The sequence below is a fragment of the Martes martes genome (assembly GCF_963455335.1).
Source record: "Martes martes genome assembly, chromosome: 13".
NCBI lineage: Eukaryota > Metazoa > Chordata > Mammalia > Carnivora > Mustelidae > Martes > Martes martes.
The window spans coordinates 46,776,398-46,802,300 of record NC_137901.1 but is presented as its reverse complement, the minus strand read 5'-3'; the positions used below and the strand labels follow the sequence as shown (position 1 = coordinate 46,802,300).

Below are 25,903 nucleotides of genomic sequence, written 5' to 3'. Positions count from 1 at the left end.
ACAGGATCGGAGCTGTTCCTTAGCAGCGTTTCTTTGCATCTGTCGCCAAGCAAGCCTGCCTCTTGTATTTGAACAGCAGGCCTGGCCAGCATGATGTCATGCTGTTATTTATAGGATCAGGAAAAAGGCGATGCAGGAAGAGAAATAATTCCCTGAAGTTCTGTTAATTGTAGTCTTCTCTTCCTCCATCCTACGTGGGTTCTCTTTATTACCTCAGGAGCCGAAAAATAGAGTTGCCATTTATTCTTAGAAGAACGCAGACCGAGGGATTGGTTCAAGCTGGTGTAGGAGAGAAGGGGGAGGGGGATATATTGGTCTCCATTTTCCAGCAAGATAAATCTGTATTGGGGCGCCTGGGTGGCTCAGTGGGTTAAGCCTCTGCCTTCGGCTCAGGTGGTGATCTCAGGGTCCTGGGATCGAGCCCCATGTCGGGCTCTCTGCTCAGGAGGGAGCCTGCTTCCTCCTCTCTCTCTGCCTGCCTCTCTGCCTACTTGTGATCTCTGTCTGTCAAATAAATTAAAAAAAAAAAAAAAAAGATAAATCTGTATCATGTGAGAAAAGGATAGTAACCCAAATTGCTAATAGGTTAAATACATATGCTGTTCTTTCAACTCTATCATTACAGGCTGTTGGGCTGAAAAGCAAGTAGAAGGTTAATGAATTTTATCCCTAAGCTCACTAAATATGCATAAGAGGATGAGCTTTCCCTTGCCTACATTAGCCCTGGTCCTAAGAGTAGGGGTTAAAAGCACAATCTATTGTTAGGTGTCCTTGATAACCGTATTGCTAAACGGATTCTGCGGGTCAGCAGCATGAATGCTGAATCACAAGAAGTAATAAGTGGGTTGTCACAGCATATTCCCTCCTGCTTGCTACAGGTGACAAACGAGGCCTCTCCTTTTAAAACACGTGTATAATAGTTTAAGATGTTAAGCAACTTCGTAAAAATAACCCAGTGTTATAAGTAAGCTCTTTTCAAATTATTTTGTGATCTTTAATACACACGTGAGACTTTATGCAATTTCATTTACAGATCTGTTTTAAACTAGTTTTTTTTTTTTTTAAGTAACCGGTATGCAGACCATTTAGATTTCTGTTGTGTTAATAATTTGATATTTCCTTGTTGGGAAATTGTTGGGATATTTGATTATTGCTTCTCTATTGTTTCCCAGTATTTCACTATGATAGTAAGTACTTCAATAGCTAGCATATCTTTTTTTTTTTTTTTAGTTATTTCCTTGGGTATAGCTCCAGTGGTGTCATTATTAGAATCAAAGAGTAGGAACCGTTCCGTAGCTCCTGCTACCTGGTAAGAGATTATACTCAAGAAATATTGGGCCAGAGTATAATCGTTCATTATTTTGTGCATGGTCTCAGCAGCCTGTACTGCTGCATGGTTTTCTTTTTATTTCCATAAGGAGGTAAATGAAAGCAGTTTAAACTCAAGTTCTTAAAATATTACTGATAAGACGTCTCATGTTCTTGTATCAGAAGACTTAGTATTGTTAGGATGGCAGGACTCCCTTAATTGAGTTACCAGATTGAATACTATCCCTCTCAAAATCACAGCTTGTCTTTTTTTTTTTTTTGCAAAGTTGACCAACTAAACCTAAGGAACCTGGAACACCCAAAACAATCTTGAAAAGGAAGAATAATGTTGGAAGATTTCTATTTCCTAATCTCAAAACTTACTACAACGTAATCAAGACCATGTGGTATGGCCTAAGAATAGACCTATAGTTAGTGAGAGTCAAGAAAATAAACTTTACATTTACGAATCAGCTAACGTTTGAAAAGGGTAAATTGATAGGTAAAGAAGGGTTCCGGGACAACTAAATACCCACATGCAAATAAATGCAGTTGAACCCTTATGTCACCCCATATGGAAGAACGGATGCAGATGGATCCTAGACCTAAATATAAGAGCTAAAACCATTCAACTCTGGGGTTAGGCAGCGGCTTCTTAGATATGATGTCAAAGGCACAAATAATAAAAGAAAAACCAGTAAACTAAACTACATCAAAATTAAACACTTTGTTGCTACAAAGAATATCAAGAAAGTGAGTAGCCCATGGAATGGGAAAAAATATTTGCGAGTTATAGATAGGACAAGGGACTTTATCCAGAATATGTAAAGAACTCTTAACAACTCAGTTAAGAGACAAATATCCCAATTAAAAAAATAGGCAAAGGCACTGAAGAGATCTCTGTCTGGAGAAAATATGCAGATGATTATTAAGCACATGAAAAGATGCTCTGCATCAAAAATCATTATGAAGAAATGCAAATCAAAACCGAGTGAGATGCCATTTCGTATCTGCCAGTAGCAAGTGCGGACGAGCGTGTGGTGGTATTGGGAACCTCATTCATTGCTGGTAGGGATGTAAAATGGCACAGCCACTATGGAAAAGTGTGGCAGTTCCTCCAGATGGTAAACATGGACTTACCATATGACCCAGAAATCCCATTCCTAGGAATACACCCAAGAGAAATGAAAACATATGTCCATATTACTACTCATAGAGCAAAGACTGGAAATAACTCAAATATCCACCAGTTGATGAATGGATAAAATGTGCATCCATAAATGGATAATTATATTCAGCAACATAAAGAAATGAAGTCCCGATACATGCTACCACGTGGGTGAACCTAGAAAGCAAGTTAAGTGAAAAAAGCCAATCACAAAAGAGCATATATTGTATGATTCCATTGATACGAAGTCTCCAGAACAGGCAAATCGGTAGAGGCAGATAGTAGACTGTTGCTTACTTTTTATTTTGGTGGGTTTTTAAAAAAGATTTTATTTATTCGTTTGTCAGAGGGAATCTGAGCAGGGGGAGGAGCAGAGGGAAATCTACTCCCTGCTGAGTGGGGATCCTGATGTGAGGCTCAGTCCCAGGCCCCTGGGATCATGACCTGAGCCAAGGGCAGGTGCTTAACCTACTGAGCCACCCAGGCACCCTATTTTGATGTTTCAGGAGTTTATTTCTTTATTTCCCTTGTCTCAGGATACCTGTCTAGAAAAATGCTACAATGGCAATGTCAGAGAAATTACTGTCTGTGTTCCCTTCAAGGATTTTATCGTTTCAGGTCTCACATTTAGGTTGCTAATCCATTTTGAGTTTGTTTGTGTGTATGGTGAAAGACAGGGGTTCAGTTTCATTGTTTCATATGTGGCTGTCCTGTTCTCCCAACACCATTTGTTGAAGAGGAGATGGTCTTTTTCCCATTGCATATTCTTTCCTGCTTTGCCAAAGAATAATTGGGCATGTAACTATGAGTCTCTTTCTGGGTTTTCTGTTTTCTGGTTTCTGGTTTTCTGGTTTTCTGTTCTGTCCCATCACTCTGTGTGTTTTTATGCCAATAAAAAACTGTTTTAATTACTTCTGTTTTAATTACTTCTGTTTTATAATTACTTCTGCTTTATAATATAACTTGAAATCTGGAATTCTGATATCTCCAGGTTTTTTTTTTTTCAAGATTACTTTTGCTATTTGAGGTCTTTTGTGGTTCTATACAAATTTTAGGATTATTTGTTCTAGTTCTGTGAAAAATACTGTTGATATTTTGATAGGCATTGCATTAAATATGTAGATTGCTTTGGATAGTATAGACATTTTAACAAGATTTACTCTTCCAACCCATGAGCATGGAATGTCTTTCCATTTCTTTGTGTCATCTGGAATTTCTTTCCAAGTTAAGACACTGGTCTTTGGTTAAGTTTATTTGGTTAAGGTTATTCCTAGGTATTTTACTGTATTTGATGCAATTGTAAGTGCGATTGTTTTCTTAATTTCATTCTCTGTGGCTTCTGTGTGGCTTCATTATTGGTGGATAGGAACGCAATGGGTTTCTGTACCTTGATTTTTGTACCCTGCAACTTTACCAAATGCATTTATCAATTCTAGTAGTTTTTTGGTGGAATCTTTAGGGTTTTCTATATATAGTATCATGTCATCTGCAGGTAGAGTTTTACTTTTTTCTTGCCAATTTGGATGCCTTTTATTTCTCTTTGTTAATGATTGCCGTGGTTTGGACTTCAAAGACTGTGTTGAATAAAAGTGGGGAGAATGGACATCTTTGTCTTGGTCCTTACCTTAAGCTCTCAGTTTTTCACAACTGAGTACAATTTTGGTTGTGGGCTTTTCATGTAAGGCTTTTATCATGTTGAGACATGCTCCCTCTAGACCTACTTTGCAGAGGATTTTATCATGAATGGATGTTATACTTTGTCACTGCTTTTTTTTTATCTGTTGAAATGATCATATGGTTTTCATTCTTTGTCTTACTGATGCGATATATCATGTTGATAGTTTTGCTTGCAAAACTATCATCTTGCATCTTGGGAATATATCCCACTTGTTTGTGGTGTATGATTTTTTTTTTTTTAACATATTGCTGGATTCTGTTTGCTAGTATTTTGTTGAGGATCTTGACGTTTGTAGTCATGAGAGGTATTGGTCTATAATTTTCTTTTTTGGGGTGTCTTCATCTAGATTTGGTGTCTAGATAATACTAGCCTCATAGAGTGAATTTGGAGGTTTTCTTTCCTCTTGTATTTTTTGGAATAATTTGAGAAGAATAGCTATTACCTCTTCTTAAATGTTTGGTAGAATTCCCTTGTAAGCCATCTGATCTTGGACTTTTGTGTTTTGAGAGTTTTTTCATTACCAGTTCATTTCATTGCTAGTGATTGGTCTGTTCAAATTTCCTGTTTCTTTCTGCTTTAGTTTAGTAGGTTGTATGTTTCTATAATTTATCCATTTCTTTTCTGTTGTCCAATTTGTAGGCATATAGTTTTTCATGATACTCTATTAGAATTGTTTGTATTTCTGTGGTGTTGATTGTTTTTTTTCTCTTTCATTAGTGATTTTGCTTTTGTTTGTTTTTTATGAGTGTGGCTAGAGGATTATCACTCTTGTTCATCTTCCAAAAGAACCAGCTCCTGGTTTCATCCATCTGTTCTACTGTTTTTTTAGTTTCTATGTCATTTATTTGTACTTAATCTTTATTATTTCCTTCCTTCTGCTGAGTTTAAGTTCTTTTTCTAGCTCCTTTAGGTGTCAGGTTAGGTTGTTTGAGATCTTTCTTGCTTCTTTTTTGTTTGTTTGTTTGTTTGTTTGTTTGACAGACAGAGATCACAAGTAGATGGAGAGGCCAGCAGAAAGAGAGGAGGAAGCAGGCTCCCTCCTGAGCAGAGAGCCCGATGCGGGGCTTGATCCCAGGGCCCTGGAACCATGACCTGAGCCGACGGCAGAGACTTAACCCACTGAGCCACCCAGGCGCCCCTCTTTCTTGCTTCTTGAGGTGGGCCTGCATTGCTTATAAACTTCTCTCTTAGAACCATTTTTGCTGCGTCCCAGAGATTTTGGACTGTTGTGATTTCATTTTCATTTGTTTCCATGTAAATCTTGATTTCTTGGTGGACCCATTTGTTGTTTAGGAGTATGTTATTTAACCTCTATGTATTTGTGCTCTTTCCAGATTTATTCTTCTGGTTGATTTCTAGTTTCATGGTGTTGTGGTCAGAAAAGATACAGGTGGAGTCTGTTTTTGAGATGCCTTTATATTCCACCTTTTATAGATGTTTTTAAATGAATGTTCCTTAACTTTGGTAATTATGATTTTTATCATGTTTTGAACAACATTATCACTATTACCTTAAAAATACTTAGTGGGGCGCTTGGGTGGCTCAGTTTGTTAAGCATTTGACTCTTGGTTTTGGCTCAGGTTATGATCTCAGGATCATGAGACTGAGCCCTGCATCACTCTCTGCACTCAGTGGGGAGTCTGCTTGTGGTTTCTCTTGCTCTCTCTTCCTCTGCCTCTCCCCCCAAAAAATAAATAAATCTTTAAAAAAATAGTGATTTAGTGTTTTTATCTATTTTTCTCATATATATATATATGTATTCAGTAATGTTTTAATGTAAAACATTACATGCATTTTAGTTTTCTATTGTACTTGTTTAATTTCCACTTACTACTTTTAAAAGTATGCCAATAATGGGGCACCTGGGTGGCTCAGTTGGTTAAGCAACTGCCTTCGGCTCAGGTCATGATCTCGGCATCCTGGGAGCAAGTCCCACGACAGACTCCCAGCTCCATGGGGAGTCTGCTTCTCCCTCTACCTTCTCCCCTCTCATGCTCTCTCTCACTCTCTTTCTCAAATAAAAATAAAGAAAATCTTAAAAAAAAAAAAATATATATATATATATATTTTTTTAAAGTATGCCAATACTGGGGTCCCCAGGGGTCTTAGTCACTTAAGTGTCCAATTCTTGATCTCAGCTCAGGTCTTGATCTCAGGGTTGTGAGTTCAAGCCGTGGGTTGGGCTCCATGCTGGGTGTGGAGCCTACTTAAAAAAAAAAATGCCAATACTATTAATAGATATGTAAAAATGTTGTGTTACCTTTTATTTGTGTTTTTTTGTGTGTTATTTTGTGGTATTGTATAAATTTGTGTTTGTGATTGGGCTTTGAGATAACACTGGCTTTTGGATGTGATTTTTTTTTTTAATCAGTTTATTTTTTACTTCCATTTTATTTCTAGCTTTCCTTAATTTGGCTTGTTTTAGAATTCATTTTTTAAAACTTTGTACCTCTCTGGGCACCTGGGAGGTTGAGTTGGTTAAGTGATGGTCTTTGAAAGCTCATGTCATGATTCTGGAGTCCAGGAGTCAGAGTCCCGCATGAGGGCTTCCTCTCAGCAGGGAGTCTGCTTCTCCTTCTGACACACCCCTCTCCCCCCTACCACCCCATGCTCACTCACTCTCTCTCATTCTCTCTCTCTCAAATAAATAAAAATTTAAAAAAACCTTTATACCTCTCTTAAGAGTGAAATATTAACATTCTTATGTAGGTAGGGATTATACTTGCATATTGTTTTACTTGAGAGGGCTTGAGGGCTGTAATATTGTGCTATCATAAGATTTGTATTTGGTCTTTGTCCCTAGTTCCTGGCACAGAGCCCTAAAATCCTGGAACTTTTTAAGTGAGCCCTAAAATCCTGGAACTTCTATCACTTTTTAAGTGATAGAAGAGTGTGTTATTCCTAAAAGCCCTTCTCAACTTTACCCTGAGTTTCTGTTAATGAGTTGACCAGTAGCTCCTAGGTGGCTGCAGGACGGGGGCTGTGTGGTGTGACCAGAGGGCTGGAACTTTCCGTAGCACTTCTTACCACCAACCTCCTGGGATGCGGGGGAGCTGGAGACTGAATTAGTCACCCAGAGCAGTGATTTAATCAGCCAAGCCTAACTAGTGGATCCTTCATTAAAATCCTCAGTGACAGGGTTCAGAGAGCTGCCAGATGGGTTAATTCATCCATCTGCTGAGAGGTTGGCACATCTTAAACTCCCAAGGGACAGAAGTTTCTGTGTTCAGGACCCTTTTGGACCTCTGTACCTACTTGTTCCTCTGGCTGTTAATGTGTATCCTTTATAATGAACCAGTAGTAACAGGTAAAGTGTTTCCCTGGGTCCTGCCTGAAGGTTTAGTTCTCTAAAATGTTCATTGCCCCATGTCTTTTGTTGTTATGATTAATCTCATTTATTATGTAAATTGTGTGTTGAGGCCTGCTGTCTGGTACTTTTGTTTGAGTCTCTGTGTGACCCTCATTGTCTGCCCGACAGTGCCCCCATCCCAAGGGAACCTAGGGCATAGTTTTGCTATTAAGATTCAGTGAGGTGGTGGGGCGCCTGGGGGGCTCAGTCCTGTTTAAGTGTAAGCCTTTGGCTCAGGTCACAGTCCCAGGATCCTGGGATAGAGCCCCGCATCAGGCTCCCTGCTCAGTGGAGAGCCTGCTTCTCCCTCTTCCTCCGCCTGCTGTTCCCCTGCTTGTGCCCTCTCTTTGTCTCTCTGACAAATAAATTGATACAATCTTAAAAAAAAAAAAAAAAAGATCTGGGGAGATGGTCATCTGGGAGGCCTGTGCTGCTGCTCATGGAGCTCTGAGTGAGTGCTAGTCTTCGTTGGCTGTGGTGATGATGAGGGAGTGCTGTGAAGGCTTCAGGGCTGTGGGGACAGGGGCAGGCTCTTGCACTATGGAGAGCCATGCTGCATGGCAAGCAGGCCACAGGCTGATGAAGATGTAGCCAGGCTCTGAGCAACATACACACAGGCCTACTGGAAGGTCAGGCCAGGTGTGGCTTACCCAAGGTGCCGCCCTCACAGCTGGGAAAGACAACACAGAAGTGGGAGTGTTTGCCAGGCTACTGAAGCCTCTGTGGGAGTTTGAAGGTAGAGATAAGAGCTTGGGGGACTAGCCTAACTTCAAGGCCAGAGCCAAGAAGAGGCAACATACTGGGAGATCCAGGCTCAGGGGGGCTGGAACATTTGGTGGAGAGAGGTGGGTAGAACAGGCGTGACTAGGGAAACAAGGGATCATTTGATTTTGTTTCTCAACCCAGATCTCCTTTCTCTCAGAGGAGTTCCTCGTTCATATTTAATTGTGTGTGTGAAGCACGTGTGTTGTTTTCCTCTGCCCTTCTGGGTTGTGCGGATTGTTCCTGTTTTCATTTCTGCTGACTCGTTTTTGAATAGGTTTTTCTTTAATACCAGATTGAAAAAGAGGAGTTTAATGTTTCACTTGTTTATCTCCTGTTTTAACCGTGGGCCCACGTAGCCATACAGTGTCCCAGTCCTTTGTCCCTCACTCTTGTTGCTGAGGAGAAGACGGTAAACTCCTTGAGGAGTGACTGTGTCTGGTTTTAGGAAAGAGCATTTCTCCCTTTTACCTACCCTACGTGCAGAGCTCTTGTGGGAAATCTTGTATTTTCTCATAACATCATCTTGAGGTTTCCTGTTTTTCTTTATAACTTCGGGCTCTTAAACACGTGGGTACATGGAGGTCTTGAATCTGTGCCCTGATTTGTTGGGTGGTAGTGGTCTTCGTTTCTCCACAGTGTCTGAGAGCGGGCTTGCCAGCTCTGGGAGTCTGTTGTCCTGTTGCTTGGAGGCTTCAGGGTTTGCCGTGTCGAAAGCACTGGACTAAGTCTGAAGAGGGCTTGGCTCTGTCATGAACAGTAAAGACATGGTCTCCTTCCCAATGGTCGCTCATAGACGGGACAGCTTGAAAGCGCTGTAAGACCTCAGTTAAGCCAGTCAGCCTTCTCTGGCTCTGTTTCTTCACCTGGAAAACTAGGGTTTTTCCAAAGTATCTGCCCTGGAACCCAGATTTGATGGACTAGTTTGGATGTGCTCCATGAAAAGAGGTTCATGTCAGGCAAATCCGGATATGCCCGGCCTGCTTGGAGACTCTTGTTTCTCTCTGAGAGAGAGCTAGTGTATGCAGGTATGCTGTCTGTGTTTGCCCAACTCGTTTGACCAGGGAAATTCATTTTTACACGGTAGCCTGTGAGACTTGAATGGTTCTGTAGAATACACTTTGAGAAACATGAAACTACATCATTTTTAAGGTTTTTTTTTTCCCCCCCAGCTTTCAAATCTAAAAGCCCCTTAATTGTATATTTTAAAAGGATGAGTCTTTTGGGATGTGAAGTACATCTCAACAAAGCTGTCATAAAAATTTTTTTCTGGCTCTTTAATCTTCAGAACGAACTACCTGGGTTTGCCTCCACTTTCTACAGCTTGTCTTCCGTTCCTCTTTGGGGGAAAAACATAGGAGCTCGCTCATTTGCCATCCTTTACAGAGAGTGCCATTCAGTGCAGGAAAACTTCTCAAAGTTGCTTTCCTGATTGCAGCTCCTCTGTCTCTCATGCTAGTGTCTGTGCGTGGTGGATTGGCTCCACCTGTACTCAGGTGTGTCTGTTTATCTTGAATTGCTGCCTTCCGAGTAGTGTGACTTTTTGTAGATTAGGATATCTGTATTTCCACAATCTTTGCTTTCCTGAATTAATTCTTTACATTGTCTTTTTCACTGTTAATTTTGGTTCTTTGATAGCATCATTAAACACATTTCTCTTACATTTACTGCTGTTTTTCACACAAATTCCCTGTTCTTTTAAAAGGCAGCATGGCACGGCTAAAAAAGCATTGGGCTTAGCTCAGAATGGGCTCTTCCACTTCCGGACTGGCTGAAGATTCTGAGGCTGTGTCCTTGCGTGTAGAAAGAGGATAGTGCCTCCCATGCCAGCCTTCAGTAATGTCATGTGGCTGTGGCATAGTGCTAAGCACACAGTGCTTGGTCAGGGCTTTTCCTCTTCAGACAGAATTGCGTCTGGGCTGTAGACCCAGTATAAAGCACTTTCTGTCGCAGATTTTGTTGACATCTTGTGTGTAATTGTTGAGACACCGAGGAAATGTTGTCACCGGTGCATTATTCAGTTCTACCATTCATTAGCACCGGATTTGGTTACGTAACTCCTTTCTCAAGGGGATTGCTGTCCATGTGGAGGTGCTGAAAATAGATCTGCCATATTCCATTTCTTGGGCATAATCGGAGATTTGTTGCCTCTGTCGTAAAAGGCCTTCTGGGGGATGCCGAGAGGGCTAGCAAAAGCCCCTGCCCCAAAAGAAATTTATAATCTAATTATGAATAGCAACGCTGAACGCATGAAATGTGACCCCTCGGGCAATAAAAGTGCCAGATGAGGGGCACCTGGGTGGCTCAGTGGGTTAAAGCCTCTGCCTTCGGCTCAGGTCATGATCTCAGGGTCCTGGGATCAAGCCCTGCATCGGGCTCTCTGCTCGGCAGGAAGCCTGCTTCCCTCTCTCTTCCCCCTCCCTGCCTATCTCTCTGCCTAATTGTGATCTCTCTCTGTCAAATAAATAAAATACTAAAAAAAAAAAAAGTGCCAGATGAGCCGGTGGTCACTGTGGGTAGAGAGGACTGGGAAGGACGGTCAGAGGCAGTGGGGCCTGGGGGAGGAGAGAGCCACTTCTTCACCTCCTCTGACTTTGTTTGCCCCCTCCTGGGGGAGATCTTTCATGACTGTAATGTTGGACACATTGGCCTCATGCCTGCCGCTGGTCTCCCTGTCTCCTCCTCATTTCTGCCCAGACACTCCTATTCACTGGACACACAGAGAGCAAAGTGCATTTCTTGTTGGCTCATTGTCTCTCCCCATCAGAATGAGATGCAGGCTCCATGAGGCAGACTTTGTCTGGGTCACTGTGTATTTCAAATGCCTTGACCAGTGCTGGGATCCCAGACAGCAGGGCTCAGAGTGAGTGAGTGTGTGTGTGTGTGTGTGTGTGTATATGCATGCATGCATGTGAACCTTGAGTGCATACTCTGGCCTCTTGCCCTGTGCCTCTCTTGGTTGTGCTGGGATGATAGTTGTATTTCTATAACCCCTGGATTTTTGTCAGAATGAAGGCAGCCATATCTATGGCATTTTGAAAAGTTCCCCTCATTCTGTATAATTCATAGATTCCATGTGTGCAGTGGTATTAAAAGCTCCATTCTCCCCCACCAAGGACCGTGTAAACAGAACTCTGAAACCAAAACAGTAAGGAAAAGGCTGATAGAATTGATCATACATGGATCAAAATATTAGGAGAACAGACATAAAAATGAACTTCTATATTACAAAATATTGTAAACAAAGTTGAAAAAATGAAGAATAAAGCTATGATTAGCATCCTTAACATAGTAGGAACTCTTACAAACTTGGAACATAGCAAAAGGATAAACATACAAAAAGAAAAATAGCCACAACATCTAAAAATAGACAAGCCAAAAGATACACAAATGGTCAGTACCCTGTGGCCTTCATAATAGCATCTGTGAGATGCAGATTAAAGCAAGGGGAAAAATAATCGGCAAATACTGAAAATATTCCCTGTTGGGAAAAGGTTTAGGGAAGTAGCCCTCTTCTAAACTGTTGGTACATATGTACATTGATAAAAGCTTTGGGACGACTGGTCTAGTATTTACACAAACTACACAGTTCGTTGTAGGGAATAACTTAGCCCATAAACGCATGCACACGCATTGGAAGACGTGTACACACACACACACACACACACACACACGTGTGCACACAGACAGAGACCAAACCTGCCCACATTCATCTCCTGTGAGAAAACTCCAGGAGCAGATTCTGAGTGGGAGGGAGGAGGAGGTACTGTGATCTACCTAGCTTCGGTCAGGTACTCCCGCCCTTGCTCAGACCAGAAAGCTTTTCCAGAGAGGCAGGACCCGTCCCCTTCCCATCACATAGGACAATGGCTCCCCAAGGAAAGGATACGTCTGACACGTGATGTGTTAGTCTCCTTGGGCTGCCCTAACAAGGAACCACAGAGCAGGTACAGAAATTAGTTTTCTTATAGTCCTGAGGTTAAAAATCCGACCAAGGTGTCGGCCAGTTGATTTTTTTTTTTCCCCCTGAGCCATCTCTCCTCGGCTTGTAGACAGCCGCCTGCTCCCTCTGTCTTCATGTGCTCTTCGTGTGTGTGTGTGTGTGTGTGTGTGTGTGTGCGCGCGCGCGTACACATACCCATGTCCCTTTCTTCTCTAAGCCTGCCAGTTATAATGGATTAGGGCCTGCCTTAAAGACCTCATTTTAATGTAATTACCGCCTTAGAGAACTTACCTCTAAATACAGTCACATTCTGAGATACTAGGGATTAGGACCTCAACATACGGATTTGGGGGTGGGGGCACAAGTCAGCCCCAAACAGCTGTCAGTGTCAATTAGTATCTCCTTAGGGACACTTGGGGTTTTCCTTTCTTTTCCCATAGATGCCCCTGGTACCCTGGTAGTCTCCGAGCACAGAGCCCAGCAAGATCCCCCAGAGGTCTCAAAATGGGAAGATGCCCGTCCTAACTTAAAATAGACTTGAATCACACGGTTTATTAAATCAGTGTAAAACACAGCAAGAAGCAAGGGGAAAAGGATAGCGTAGATTCACACTCTTAGGATAGTGTGCAGGGGCGGGGGGAAAAGCCGTGCTACCCAAGTGTTGGGGTACACAGTGTGTTACATCTTGCTTCACTGACCACAGCTAAAACAGTGGACCCTCAGGGTTTTATCAGTGTTTCTTGGGTAGAGGACACATGGTGCCAGAATAGGTGCCCCCAGTGGATGGTCAAATTAAGGCCACCTATGTATTAACTTTTCATGCATATTTAGTGTTCTGAAAATTTTGTGCTTTTTGCATATTTAGTCTCCTGCGTGTTTAGTAGGCAGGTGCCTCATGAATATTAGAGACCTCGAGGCTCCTTAGTGCCCTAACACATGTGTGCGCGCGCGCGCGCGCGCGCACACACACACACACACACACACACACAGGCTGTCTTGTTGCAGAGCACCTACGTTGACTCACCTCAGGAATTCTGCCTGAATCTAAAACTCTGCTTACTTGGTTACTTAAACCTCTCGAAACAATGTGCCGATGTCTTACAAACCTCTGTACTCACCGAGCTGGAAATTCTCCAGTGAGTATTAGAGTGTTCTGTGTGGGCATTACCCTCTCCTCGCAGCTTAAGCCCACGGGGACTGTCATGTTCTTTGATTTGCTACCGCAGCAGTGATCTCCTCCCTGGTGTGGAACGCAGCAGAACGGGGAGATGGCGACATTGTTTGAATGCCAGTAGACTGGCTAGAGCTAGAGCTGCCCTTTGGTGCTAAATGTGATTTGGAGGAGGACCAGAGGAAACTGCCTGGAAGTGGAATCTTGCTTTAGAGATTCAGGGAAGTCTGGAACTTGATGTCCTTTTGGCACTAGAGTCTGTGTCAGGCCCCCAAAAGAACTTGGCTTTGTTTCCATTTCCATTTTCCATTTTTTCTTTTTTCAGTTATAGAGAGGGAATCTTTTGCTCGGTAGCTGAATTTACTGTATCCTCCCAGCTTGGTATAGCTAATGGGGGTCTTCTGTAGAACAGGATGTAACATTAGTAACTCCAAGCTTACTGTGCCGACTCTGAAAATTATTCAGACTTCTTGTGTCTTCATACTTACTTTCTAAAGGGCTTTAAAATATACTGTTGTGGAAATATTTTACATTTTTAAAATTGGAAAATATGATTTGTGGTCCCTTACATGTTTCCTTTCTCTTTGTCCCCTGTCTCTTCAGGTCTGTGCATGTTTGGGTTAGGCAAGAATACACACTTAGATATTTGTGGTAGAATCTTAACCCAAACAGCTCTTAATTTTGTCTGCAAGAAAGAATCTAGAATTTCTTCCAGAGGTCTAAAGAAAATAGAAACTTAATTGCTACTTATTGCAAATCTTTCTAAATGTTGGAAGACAATATTGTGATTTATCTCCCAGCACTGTTAACAGATAGCATACGTCTAATTTTATGGACAATATACCTTCCCTAAGAGCATTTTGTGTGCACTAAATCCTTTATCTCAACATCTCCTGAGATTTATAAATGAAACAGATAATTTCCCAAGTTCCAAAATAGTGTTGGTTATGAAGTTGGCAAGGAAATCTGGTACTATTGACTAAAGTTTAATATTCTTTGTCATGTTGTATGTCCATTAAAAGAGAGAATTTAAATTATGGTATTTTAAACATTTTAACTATTTATTTGCAAGAGAGCATGAATGGGGCATGGGGGCAGGAAAGGCAAGAGGGACAAGCAGACTGCCGGCTGAGCTCAGAGCCCGATGTGGGGCTCAGTCTCCTCTCTCTGAGATCATGACCTGAGCTGAAACCAAGAGTTGGACACTTAACCAGCTGAGCCACCCAGGTGCCCCCATATTTTAAACATTTTAAATGAATGAATTATTCAGTTGAAAGGTATGACTTTATAGTGAACTAGTTGTTTATGTAGTTCCAGAGCATAGAAAATATGAAAATGTTTCCTACAAGTCTGCAAATTCTGACATTATCCTGATACCAAAACTAGAGGAGAACACTGATCAGAAAACTATAGGTCAACTTCATTCTGAATACAGAAACTAAATAAATATTATCAAGTCAAATCCAGCAATGTATTTTTTAAATGCCCCATTATGACCTTAGTAGGACTTATTTCAAAAGCAAGCATGGTTCAGCCTCAGAAAATGTCTTCCCGTTATAACCTGCATGAAGGAAGTAATTGTTAAAACCACATAGTCCTATCACTAGGTGCCCAGATGGCATTTAATGAAATCCACTTCGAAAACCAAACAAACTATTAGCAAATTAGAAATAGAAAGGGAATTTCTTTGTTTGGTAACGATGGCATCTGCTGAAAAGGTCCCACAAACTATATTTAATGGCGCAACAGCCTCAGTGAAGACGGGAATAAAGCAAGGAGGCGAGCTTGCTTGCTAATAGTATCTGTACCAGTGGTTCTCACCAATCAGAGGGGTCCCTTCTACAGGAAGAGACGACACCATCATTATTTGCATATGATTTGAATATCTCTCCCAGAAAATCCAAGAGAAAAAGCTTTAAAAAAAGTCATGAGAGTTCATGAGTATAAGGTGACATGCAAAATTGACTTGCAAAAATCCCAAGTTTCCCTATACACTGGCAGCATTCATGCAGAGTCAAATGGAGGAACAAAGCCCATGGACAGTTGCCACACAAGTATAAAATGCTATCAAGAAAGGAATATGGGGGGGGGCGCCTGGGTGGCTCAGTGGGTTAAGCCTCTGCGTTCAGCTCAGGTCATGGTAGAGTCCTGGGATCGAGCCCCACATCTAGCTCTCTGCTTGGCAGGGAGCCTGCTTCCTCCTTTCTCTCTGCCTGCCTCTGCCTACTTGTGATCTCTGTCTGTCAAATAAATAAATAAATAAAAATCTTTTTTAAAAAAATCTTTAAAAAGAAAGGAATACAGGTATCAAGAAAGGCATCCTCAGTAACTGGAAAAACATGTCATATCTCTGGGGAAATGAAGCAATAGTTGTACGTGGTGCTGGTTTTAATTTGGCAACGGATAGGCTCCATTTAATTTGGCCAAGACTTGTGCCTTTGTTCTCCCCTGCTTTCTCTGGAAGCAGGTAGTGCTGGCCAGCATTATCTCCTCATTCTACCAGTGAGGAAGCTGAGATGTCAGGTAGTTTCTGTGATACGGAGCATCCGTGCCTAATTCATGGGACATGCGCCTAGATGGTACCTGACCTCAGATTCTTGGCTTCATAGCTATTTCATTCTAGCCTGATTTCTGTATTCTCTTCAGCTCAGCATACATATATTTCCTCAAAAAATGACACTGTGAACCAGGTATCAGTTTGACGATGATAATTCTTTCTCTATTACATTGTGGGTGTTATCATTTATAATAGTAGAAGCACCCCTATTAGGTTGTTTTTATTTTATTTTGGTGAAGGGACACCCAGGTGACTCAGTGGTTTAAACGTCCAACTCTTGATTTTTGGCTCAGGTCATGATCTCAGTTGTGAGGTCGAGCCCTGCATCAGGCTCTGTGCTCCGTGGAAAGTCTGCTGGAGATTCTCCCTCTCCCTCTGCAACCCCTGCTCCCCGCCTCCTGCTTGCCCTCTGCGTTCATGCTTTCTTCTTTCTCTCTAAAAAACAGTAGTAAATAAAATTTAAAAATTATTTTATTGAAAAAGAGGAAATCTGTTTTCACCATTTTAATGGTTTTCATTGTAATTCTTTAATGAGTAATCAGGCTAGAACTAGAATTAATTTTGTAGTTATGCTTAGTACTTTTGGGATAATATCATTAAGCTCCTTAACGGTCTCTGTACCTTCTAGTTCTGTCAGAGGGCTTATAATGAATAGAAGGAGCAGTGGTACTTTCTTCAGTTTAATTTTGGAAGTAATACCCTGTGCTCATTTTCTAAGGTCATGGAACAAGTTATCACAGGCTTGGTGGCTTAAAACAGCGGCCATTATTCTCCTACCGCTCTGGAGGTCAAAAATCTGGAGTCCTTTTTGCTGCCTGAAATCAAAGTGACTGGGGGTGGCCCTCCCTCTAGAAGCTCAGAGGACAGTCCATTTCTTGCCTCTTGTGGATTCTAGTGGCTCCTGGGCTGGTGGCTGCGTCTCCAGTCTGTGCCTCCATGATCATGTTGCCCCCCCAACCCAATGCATCAGCGCTCTCTGCCTGCTTATTATCAGGACACTTGGGATTGCATTGAGGGCCCACCCCGTTAATCCAGGATAATCTCCCCATCACAAAGCCCTTAATTTAATCATGCCTGTATATGCTCTGCCTGAAGAACGCACACTCTGCAGGCAATCAGCCGAGTGAGTACTACCGTGTTGCTGTCTTGTTGACCTTGACCATGCCACTTCACCTCTTTGAACTCTGGTTTCTCCATCTGAAAATAGAACCTCATATATGCCAATCTCAGACCTTTTTTTTTTTTTTTTGAAAGGATTAAGAGAAACAGTGTTGATTGAAATATTGCTTGGTTTGTTTTTTTCTCTAAACTTGCTTTTAAAGCTTTGTTGTGATTTATCTTTGTGGCTCAAGCCAGTACAGTCCCAGGCACTTAGTAGTTGCCCATTAATTAATGTTCATGAGTCGTTGGTCTTCTACAGGGTGGTGTGACATTGCATTGTCAAGCAGGGTGCCCGCAGCTGGACATGGCTTGGTGGCAATGATTCCTCTGGAAATGTCCTGTGTGCAACGGTTAAGTGTCAGGAGCTTAGCAAACTGGGGAGACACATGCAAAGCAGAACCCTCAGCTCTGTGGTTTCTTGCCAGTGTGCTAAACCGAGTGCACCTATGAAGCAGGGAGAGAACGGTTGGTCCCAGAGAGAAAAAAGTTAGGAGTGGGTGTAATAAGGGTCCCACTAGCTTACTCTGTAACACACCTGTGTGCACACACACACACTACATACAAAATTGATTTTTAAATTAAAAAAAAAATTTTTTTTAACATCTCTATGGGACCTTGGTGGCCGTGTGCTGTGTGCTCATAGCTCAGTATGAATGTCTCCTGAGAGGGTCCCTCCAACTGGATGTTAGCTCCTTGAGACCAGGAATTGCGGGTGTGGGGATGTGTGTCCTCTCTTAGGCTTTGTGGACGGGGATGAGGTATTGAACGCTGCAGTTGGAACCCTCCTGGCAATGTGAAACATTACTATGGGGCATGAAGTTATTGATGGAGCCAAGGCCTGGTTGATGAGTCATTTGGCTTATGGTGCTTCTGAGTCACAGGATGTCCTAAGGACCTCCCTGACTCATCTGTGTGGCCCATGGTGTCCAAGAAGCCTCACACAGTGACCATGCATCACTGAAGGAGCCAAGGAATGGGGTAGCCTTTCTTCTGTTACCCTTTCTGCCCCTGGATGGCTGTCTGGAGGAGGAGAGGCAGAGGGGCACCGGAAAGGGGGTAGCCAGGGAGCAGCAGAGGGGGGAGCATCAGGAAGCCCAGGGAGGGCTGGATGCACAACAGAGGGAGCAGAGTCACACCTGTCGGAGCAAGGTATGGCCTGGGGCATGTATCACTGAGCTCAGGCTGTACCAAATTTTTAGCGCATTTAGGATTTATATTAACACCAGTCATCGCTGTACGTAGGATTAAATGCTGTATCTAGGATTGAATTTGATGCTTTTTAGGTGCTCATATCAGGCATTCTGCATGAGGTTGGCAGGCTTTGAGAGGTTCTTTAGTGGAAAGAAACACTAAATGTATTTACTCAGGAGTGAGAACAGTCATTGGAGAGTCCATTGGGTTAAAGAAATGCAAAAGTCAGAACTGAGTGTCAGTGGAGGAGATGAGAGGACCAGCAGCAGTCAGACAAAGCATTTCGGACACGGAACCATACTAGGGACTGTACGACAGGGTCATTGGGTCCCAGTGGGGGCAGCGTGCTAAGGGCAGGCCTAAAGGAGGCTTCAGGCAGCCACTCAGGAGTGACAGGGTCTCTCCGGCCTGGGCCGGGTCCAGACACACCCCGTCTCATTACACTACACTTTATTGCACTTTGCACATACCGGGTGTTTTGTTTTTGTTGTTTGTTTGTTTTTTAATGAATTAAAGGTTTGTGGCAACCCATTTTTCCAACAGCATTTGCTCACTTCATGCCTCTGTATCACAGTTTGGTTATTTTCACAGTATTTCAAACTCTTTTGGTTATTGTTATATTTGTGAATGGTGATCTGTGATTACAACTTGCCAGAAGCCCAGAAGATGGTTAGTAGTTTTTAAGCCACAAAGTATTTTTTAAATTAAGGAGTGTACATTGTTCTTTAGACACAATGCTGTTGCACACCTAACGGACTGCAGGATAGTATAAGCGTAACTTTAGAATGCACTGGGAAACCAGAACATTCCTCTAACTCTCTTCAAAACAATATTTGCTTGTTGTGGTGTGGAACCAAACCTGTGGTTATCTCCAAGGTCTGCCTGTTGTATACACAGGAGAGGAAGTTTCCCGCCAGAGCAAAAGAAGTGCTCTGTGCCGAGGTTCATCTCACAACTCACAAGCAAATTGGAATGTTCCAGAAATTTTGAGGTCATTCTCTTCTATGCTGTTTAATCTGTTTAAAATGACTATTAAGGAAGAAGATGCTTTGGAATGAAGATGATTGTAATGTTAATGACAGATTTTACCCAGTAACTCTGTTTTCACTTTTCTCTTCAGTGTCAAATCAACAGTGCCTTGACTTCTTTCCATACCGCTTTGGAGCTTGCGATAGATCAGAGAGAAATCCAGCACGTCTGTCTGTATGAAATAGGTAAATATGAACTGTCCGTCCAGCTTCTTGTCATGCCATGGCATGAATGCGTTCCACTTGTGTCCGGCTGGATGGCCAGCTTCTGGTGGCGGGTCTTAAAGCCTCTTGTGCAGGTCCGCCTTCTTCATGCTCTTCAGTTTGGGTCTTTGTAAAATGCTTGCTGCCTTTTGTGAGAATCAGACCTTGTTACCGTAGCACAAGCGATGATACTTATCTCAGTGCTTGTCCTTGCTGCTTTAGATTTTATTCTTTTTTTTTTTAATTCTTTTTTTAATTTTTTTTTTATTTTCAGCGTAACAGTATTCATTGTTTTTGCACCACACCCAGTGCTCCATGCAATACGTGCCCTCCCTAATACCCACCACCTGGTTCCCCCAACCTCCCACCCCCCTAGAATTTATTCTTTATAACATTCTGATTTTAGGATATTAGGTCATATTAAAAGAATGGACTGAAACTCTTTTGTAACTACTTTATCTGACTGCACATTAGAATCTAAACTATGTTTCCTTCCTTCGCACCCAAGGGAATCTTTTTTTTCTTTTTTAACCTGGGAATAAAAAATAGGGTCTGGGGGGAGTTGGGCATGGGAGCCCCAATCCTAGCCCTTCCCCTGACTAGCTCGGAGACCTGGGAAGAGTTGTGGAAGCCTCATGGTTGCCTTGAGTGTTGCGGTGCCTGCCCTCAGTGGTCGCGAGGGTTAGATTTAGGTGTGGGCATCAGTCCTCCCCGCATGTGTGAGTGCCTGCCTTCTGCTTCTCTCCTCCTGCAGACAAATTTCTTTTTTTTTTTTTTTTTTTTTTTTTTAAAGATTTTATTTTATTTGACAGAGAGAGAGAGAGAGAGAGATCACAAGTAGGCAGAGAGGCAGGCAGAGAGAGAGAGGAGGAAGCAGGCTCCCCGCGGAGCGGAGAGCCCGATGCGGGGCTCGATCCCAGGACCCTGGGATCATGACCTGAGCCGAAGGCAGAGGCTTTAACCCACTGAGCCACCCAGGCGCCCCTGCAGACAAATTTCTAAGCAGACATGGAAATATTTCTTTGCTTCCTGCTTTCTCCCTCCTGTGCCAAAGTTGTTACTATGAGTTTTTTGCTGATGCACTAAAATTTTCCTGTCCTGCTGTTTAGCAATTTCATAATCATTTCTGTAGCAGTTGCTCTGTGGGGCTGAGGAGAATTAGCACAACAGTTGAAACAACAATGACACAATGTAATAAGGGGCTCATGTGGTTAGGGCTTTGGCCCAGTATGACAAGGTCACATCATACGGCACCTGGAAAGGGAATGAAGGAGCCAGGGAGCGGAGAAGTGATGAGGTCATGATGGGATCAACAGGGAAAATTGGGACTCCAGGGTCCTCTGCAGAGAGGGGACGAAGAAATGGGGAATGCTCAGGGGGCATTTACCACCCATCAGGTCCAGACCGTATGATGCTTGCCACTTGCTTATCTGCTGTGGACTTAGTTGTTGTCTTGGATAATTTTAAATCTTTTTAAAGAAAAATACACACTAAAAGATTGGGAACTTCCCAGTAAAATAATACTGTATTTTAAGTGCCTCTTATGGTTTAGGGAAAGGAGCTGAAGTATAATCCAATGCAAAATATATTTTTATGTCCTCTACCCTGCTGGAGCTCTGGCTAGTAGCCATAAGGCAGGATGGGATGTATTTCAAAGACCTTGAATTAACAACTAGATTTTGTGGCCATTTTTGGTCTTAAGATACTGCTGCCTTTTTTTTTCTTCCACTTTTATTGAGATATAATTGATATATAATGTATTCGTCTAAGTTGTATGACATAATGATTTGATAAGTCCATGTATTACAAAGTGATTAGGATGGCCCATCTTGGTGCACCGTTTCAAGGTCTGTGGCAGAATGGAGGGTTAGACCTGAAGGAGGCTTGGAGATCATTGAAGCGTAACCCCAAAGGCTTAGGAAGGTTAACCCGAGAAAAAGTAGCACAATTGTAACTCAGGCTTCTTATTCATATTCAGTGCCCCTTCCAAGCCTACTTTGCATTTAACTCCCGTCATCTAGGATGGACATGATTTGCCCCAATTTTTACTGGGAACTATGTCAACTTCCTATCCTATCCCATAGAATCTGACACTGGATTTTCTAGAAGTGTGGATCCCTGTCATCCTTGTACTTCAAAGGCAGATCCAAGATGACACAAGATACCAGAATTTATTATGGCCTTCACTCTTAGTCCTTTCCTCTCACTAGCTCTGTGGCCTTGACCAAGTCACCATCCTCTCCATGCCTTAGATTTTCTCCTTGGTAAAATGAGGATGCCATCTGCCAGCTTAGGAAGCCCCTAGTAGAATTAGAATTATACCAGGTGCTGGGCTCAGGCAGTGGGAGGTACATTTCTAAAAACGAGGATGGAATTCCTCGCGTTTTCGTGGCTGCCGCTCCTTACCAGAATGCCTGTCTCGTGTTGTGATCCGGGAAAGACAGGGATCTTTCTCAGCCCTGCTGCCAACCTGCAGAAGGAAGGTGGGCAAGTACTTAATTTCTGACTGGCTTATCTCCACTTCCCACAAGTGTTTGAGAATTAATAGTAATCGTTAAGGAGCCATGAGTGCTTGAAGCCTTTTTGAGGTAGTCACTATACTGCTGCTTTTTCTGTGTCTGGGGCTGCTCTTGGAGAAGTACTGCTGGGCTTCAAATTCATCTCACAACCAAACGAGTGAGGATACAAATCAAGAGTATTTTCATAGAAATCTTTATGTCCCTCTATACTGCTTTTAAAAAGGGTGTGGGGGGGGGGGCGTGCGGCACCTGGGTGGCTCAGTTGGTTAAGCAGCTGCCTTTGGCTCTGGTCATCCCAGGCTCCTGGGATCGAGTCCCAGATGGGGCTCTTTGCTAAGCCAGGACCCTGCCTCTCCCTTTCCTCCCTGCTTGTGCTCTCTCATTATCTCTCTCCCTCTCTCTCAAATAAATAGGTGAAATCTCTAAAAAAAAAAAAAAAGGTTTATTTATTTGTTGGGTGTGGGGCAGAGGGAGGGAGAGAGAGTCTTAAGAAGAGACCAAGGTAGGGTTCCATCTCCTAAGCCTGAGATCACCACCTGAGCCGAAACCAAGAGTCGGACGCTCAACCACCTGCCCCCCCCACCCCCCCGCACCGAGGTGCCCCTCACTCTACTGCTTCTAAACAGCTTCATGGGCTGTGAAATCACAAGTGCCTTGTCTTACTCAAAACGTCACACTGAAAATATTTAAGGGACAAAAGATCATCTTGAGGTTTTCAGGGGTGGTTAACATGCGACACTCAGACAATGATCATCAGCCGTATCAGATTTCTGGCTTAAGGATGGGGTGTAAATCACGATTGAGGGTCCCTCACTAAAAATATTTCTTTCCTAGGTTGGTGCAGCATGATCGAGCTGAACTTCAAGGATGCATTTGATTCCTTTGAGAGGCTGAAAAACGAATCCAGGTGGTCCCAGTGCTATTATGCCTACTTAACTGCGGGTGAGTAGCCCACTTCGGTGAGTTCGGTCTCCCACACGCTCTGGCGGGCGGGAGGACATGGCGTTCTTTTCCTCACTTTTCCCCAGAAATGGTCATGTGTTGTACTACCGCATGCTGCAGTGTTCACCGACTCAGCAGGACCCTGCAGGCCTGCGCACCAGCTCCCCCTCTGGGCTGTGTTGCTCGTCGGCTCTGTCCTGAAAATGCTTATGATGATGATGGTTTCTGTGCGTTCTGCCCTCAGCAGCCTCAGCCGACCCTTACTCTTATCCTTTGCTTTCTACAATATGGTTTTTAGTCTTTAAGAATTTAAACAGTTTTGGGGTGCCTGGGTGGCTCAGTGGATTAAAGCCTCTGCCTTCAGCTCAGGTCATGATCCCAGGATCCTGGGATTGAGCCCCGCATGGGGCTCTCTGCTCAGCAGGGAGCTTGCTTCCCTTCCTCTCTCTCTGCCTGCCTCTCTACCTATCTGTGATCTCTGTCTGTCAAAGAAAGAAAGGAAGGAAGGAAGAAAGAAAGAAAGAAGGAAGGAAGGAAGAGAGGAAGAGAGGAAGAGAGAAAGAGAGAAAGGAAGGAAGGAAGGAAGGAAGGAAAAGAAGGAAAAGAAAGAATTTAAACAGTTTTGAGAGAATTGAACATGTCTTTTAAATTGTGCCAGTATTTCTGCTTGGAGTGTTCATGCCCTGGTTACAAAGTTGTGTAGATTTTGAGTCGTCTGCTCCAAACTTGTTTTACCTATTAAGCTTGTTTACAGTTTGATTTTGCAGAGCAAGAGGTTTTTGAACACTGCCCATTGTTAAGCAGGAACACCTGTCATTGCTGAGCTGAATGAGCTGGCACGGACTTTTTTTTGTCCTCCCATTAGGAGATAAAGATGTGCTGCCACCTAGTGGACACAGGGTTGTCTGTGCCCTGCAGGACATATAGCACTGTTGTGAAGGTGGGACCCCAAGAAACCCAGTGCGGTTTCTGCCTCTAATGCGGACCTCTCCTTAACCAGCCATTTAGGTGATTCTTTTACTTAAAGCGCAAGACTAATCCAGACATAATTTTAAATTTTTAGGTATCTCTATTTCTCTATTTGGATTTGGACTGTCATTCCAGTCCCTTAACTGATCTATTTAAAGTAAGAGAATTAACAGTGGCCAGTATGCACATCCTGGAGGTTTAGAAAGTGGAGCTCAGTAGGACCAAGTATGAAATCCCTTTACACCCACACTCTTTACTGCAGTCCCCGTCGTGCATACCTTTTTGTATAGCTCTGTTGCTGATGTTTGAATGGGATTATTTGCAGTATACTGGTTAGGATACTGTGTCTCACACCATAAGAGTTGTTGTATGGGACTCACAGGCCTCTCAGAGGACAATGGCAGCCATCTACAGAGTGACCTCCGAGGTGTGCCCGGCACGTTGAGGAGTGGGTAAACTGGAAAGCAGAGGTCTTCACAACAACCCAGCCATCAGTTGTTGTGTTATGGACTCACACAGTCAGTTGTGGGGAGCTGTTTCTTTTTTAATCTTCATTGAGCATAGAACACAAAGAAATGAATGTACAGTGTGGCTGTGTACGGGAGCATTTACTCTCCTAATACTGGAAATGCCAGGATTATCACAGCTTGTAGGAGCTGATAAAGCATGAAAGCCTCGTCTCTGCTTTTGCAAAGGGGTTTTATGCAGATGGTAAGTTGTGTCAGGAGTTCCCAGGAAAGGGGCAGATCACTTCTGTCCTCCAAGCTGCCATTGGAGTTGGCCCTGAAGGACAGGTGCATATCGACAGGCTGAGCTAGAGAGGAGGGGCACTTGGACCAGAAACGCTGCCGCCAGGGGCTTTGTTTCTGATACAGTTCAGTTGTAAAACATACATAACATAAAATCTACCATTTTACCCATGTTGAAGCATTCAGTTCAGTGGCATTACGTACAGCAACCTTGTTACGCAGCCATGACTGCTGTCTGTCTCTTGTTTAAATTCTGTGACACTGTAGAAATGTTATGAATGATCTGAGGAGTACCTCAGGCATAGCTAAAACAGACATTACTCTTTTTCAGTGGCTTACTGTGGTTTAGGCTTAGGCAAGTATTTAAACTATCTTGGAACTTTACATCCTCTGATCTATAGCCTGATAGGTTTGGCAAAACAATCGTTGCATTCCCTTCTGGTTTTGAAATGCTGCGAGAGAGGAGCAAGATGGTGGAGGAGTCGGAGACCTGAATTCCATCTGGTCCCAGGAATTCAGCTAGATATTATCAAACCATTCTGAACACCTACAGACTCAACAGGAGATTGAAGAAAATAATAGCAGCAATTCTATGAACAGAAAAGCAACCACTGGGGCACCTGGGTGGCTCAGTGGGTTAAAGCCTCTGCCTTGGGGTCAGGTCATGATCCCAGGGTCCTGGGATCGAGCCCCACATCGGGCTCTCTGCTCCGTGGGGAGCCTGCTTCCTCCTCTCTCTCTGCCTGCCTCTCTGCCTCCTTGTGATCTCTGTCTGTCAAATAAATAAATAAAATCTTTAAAAAAGAAAAAAAGAAAAGCAACCACTTTCTGGAAGGTCTCTCCTGATTTGTTTAGTGTATATTTTTGGGGGGGGGGGTCGTTGTTACCCTTTTAGCATTTTGTTCTCTCATTCATCTATTCTTTGGACAAAATGACAAAACAGAAAAACTCACCTCAAAAAAAAAAAAAAAATTAGAGGCAGTACCTACTGCCAGGGACCTAATCAATACAGACATTTGTAAGATGTCAGAATTAGAGTTCAGAATGATGATTGTAAAGATACTAGCTGGGCTTGAAAGAAGCATAGAAGATACTAGAAAATTGTTTCTGGAGAAATGAAAGAACTAAAATCTAACCAAGTGGAAATCAAAAAGGCTGTTAATGAGGTACAATAAAAAATGGAGGCTCTAATTGCTAGGACAAA

At 42.9% G+C, this 25,903-nt stretch overlaps 1 protein-coding gene across 2 annotated transcripts in view; it reads left to right on the top strand.

Annotated features, from left to right (window-relative positions):
• The window catches only part of TTC39C (tetratricopeptide repeat domain 39C), a 104,422-nt gene that overhangs the window by 66,062 nt on the left and 12,457 nt on the right, over window positions 1-25,903 (top strand). For both annotated transcript variants that reach the window (XM_080821900.1, XM_080821901.1), the window contains exons 7-8: window positions 19,409-19,502; window positions 22,874-22,981. In XM_080821900.1, the coding sequence (XP_080678026.1) occupies window positions 19,409-19,502; window positions 22,874-22,981 (202 nt within the window). The remainder of the gene's footprint in view (window positions 1-19,408; window positions 19,503-22,873; window positions 22,982-25,903) is intronic.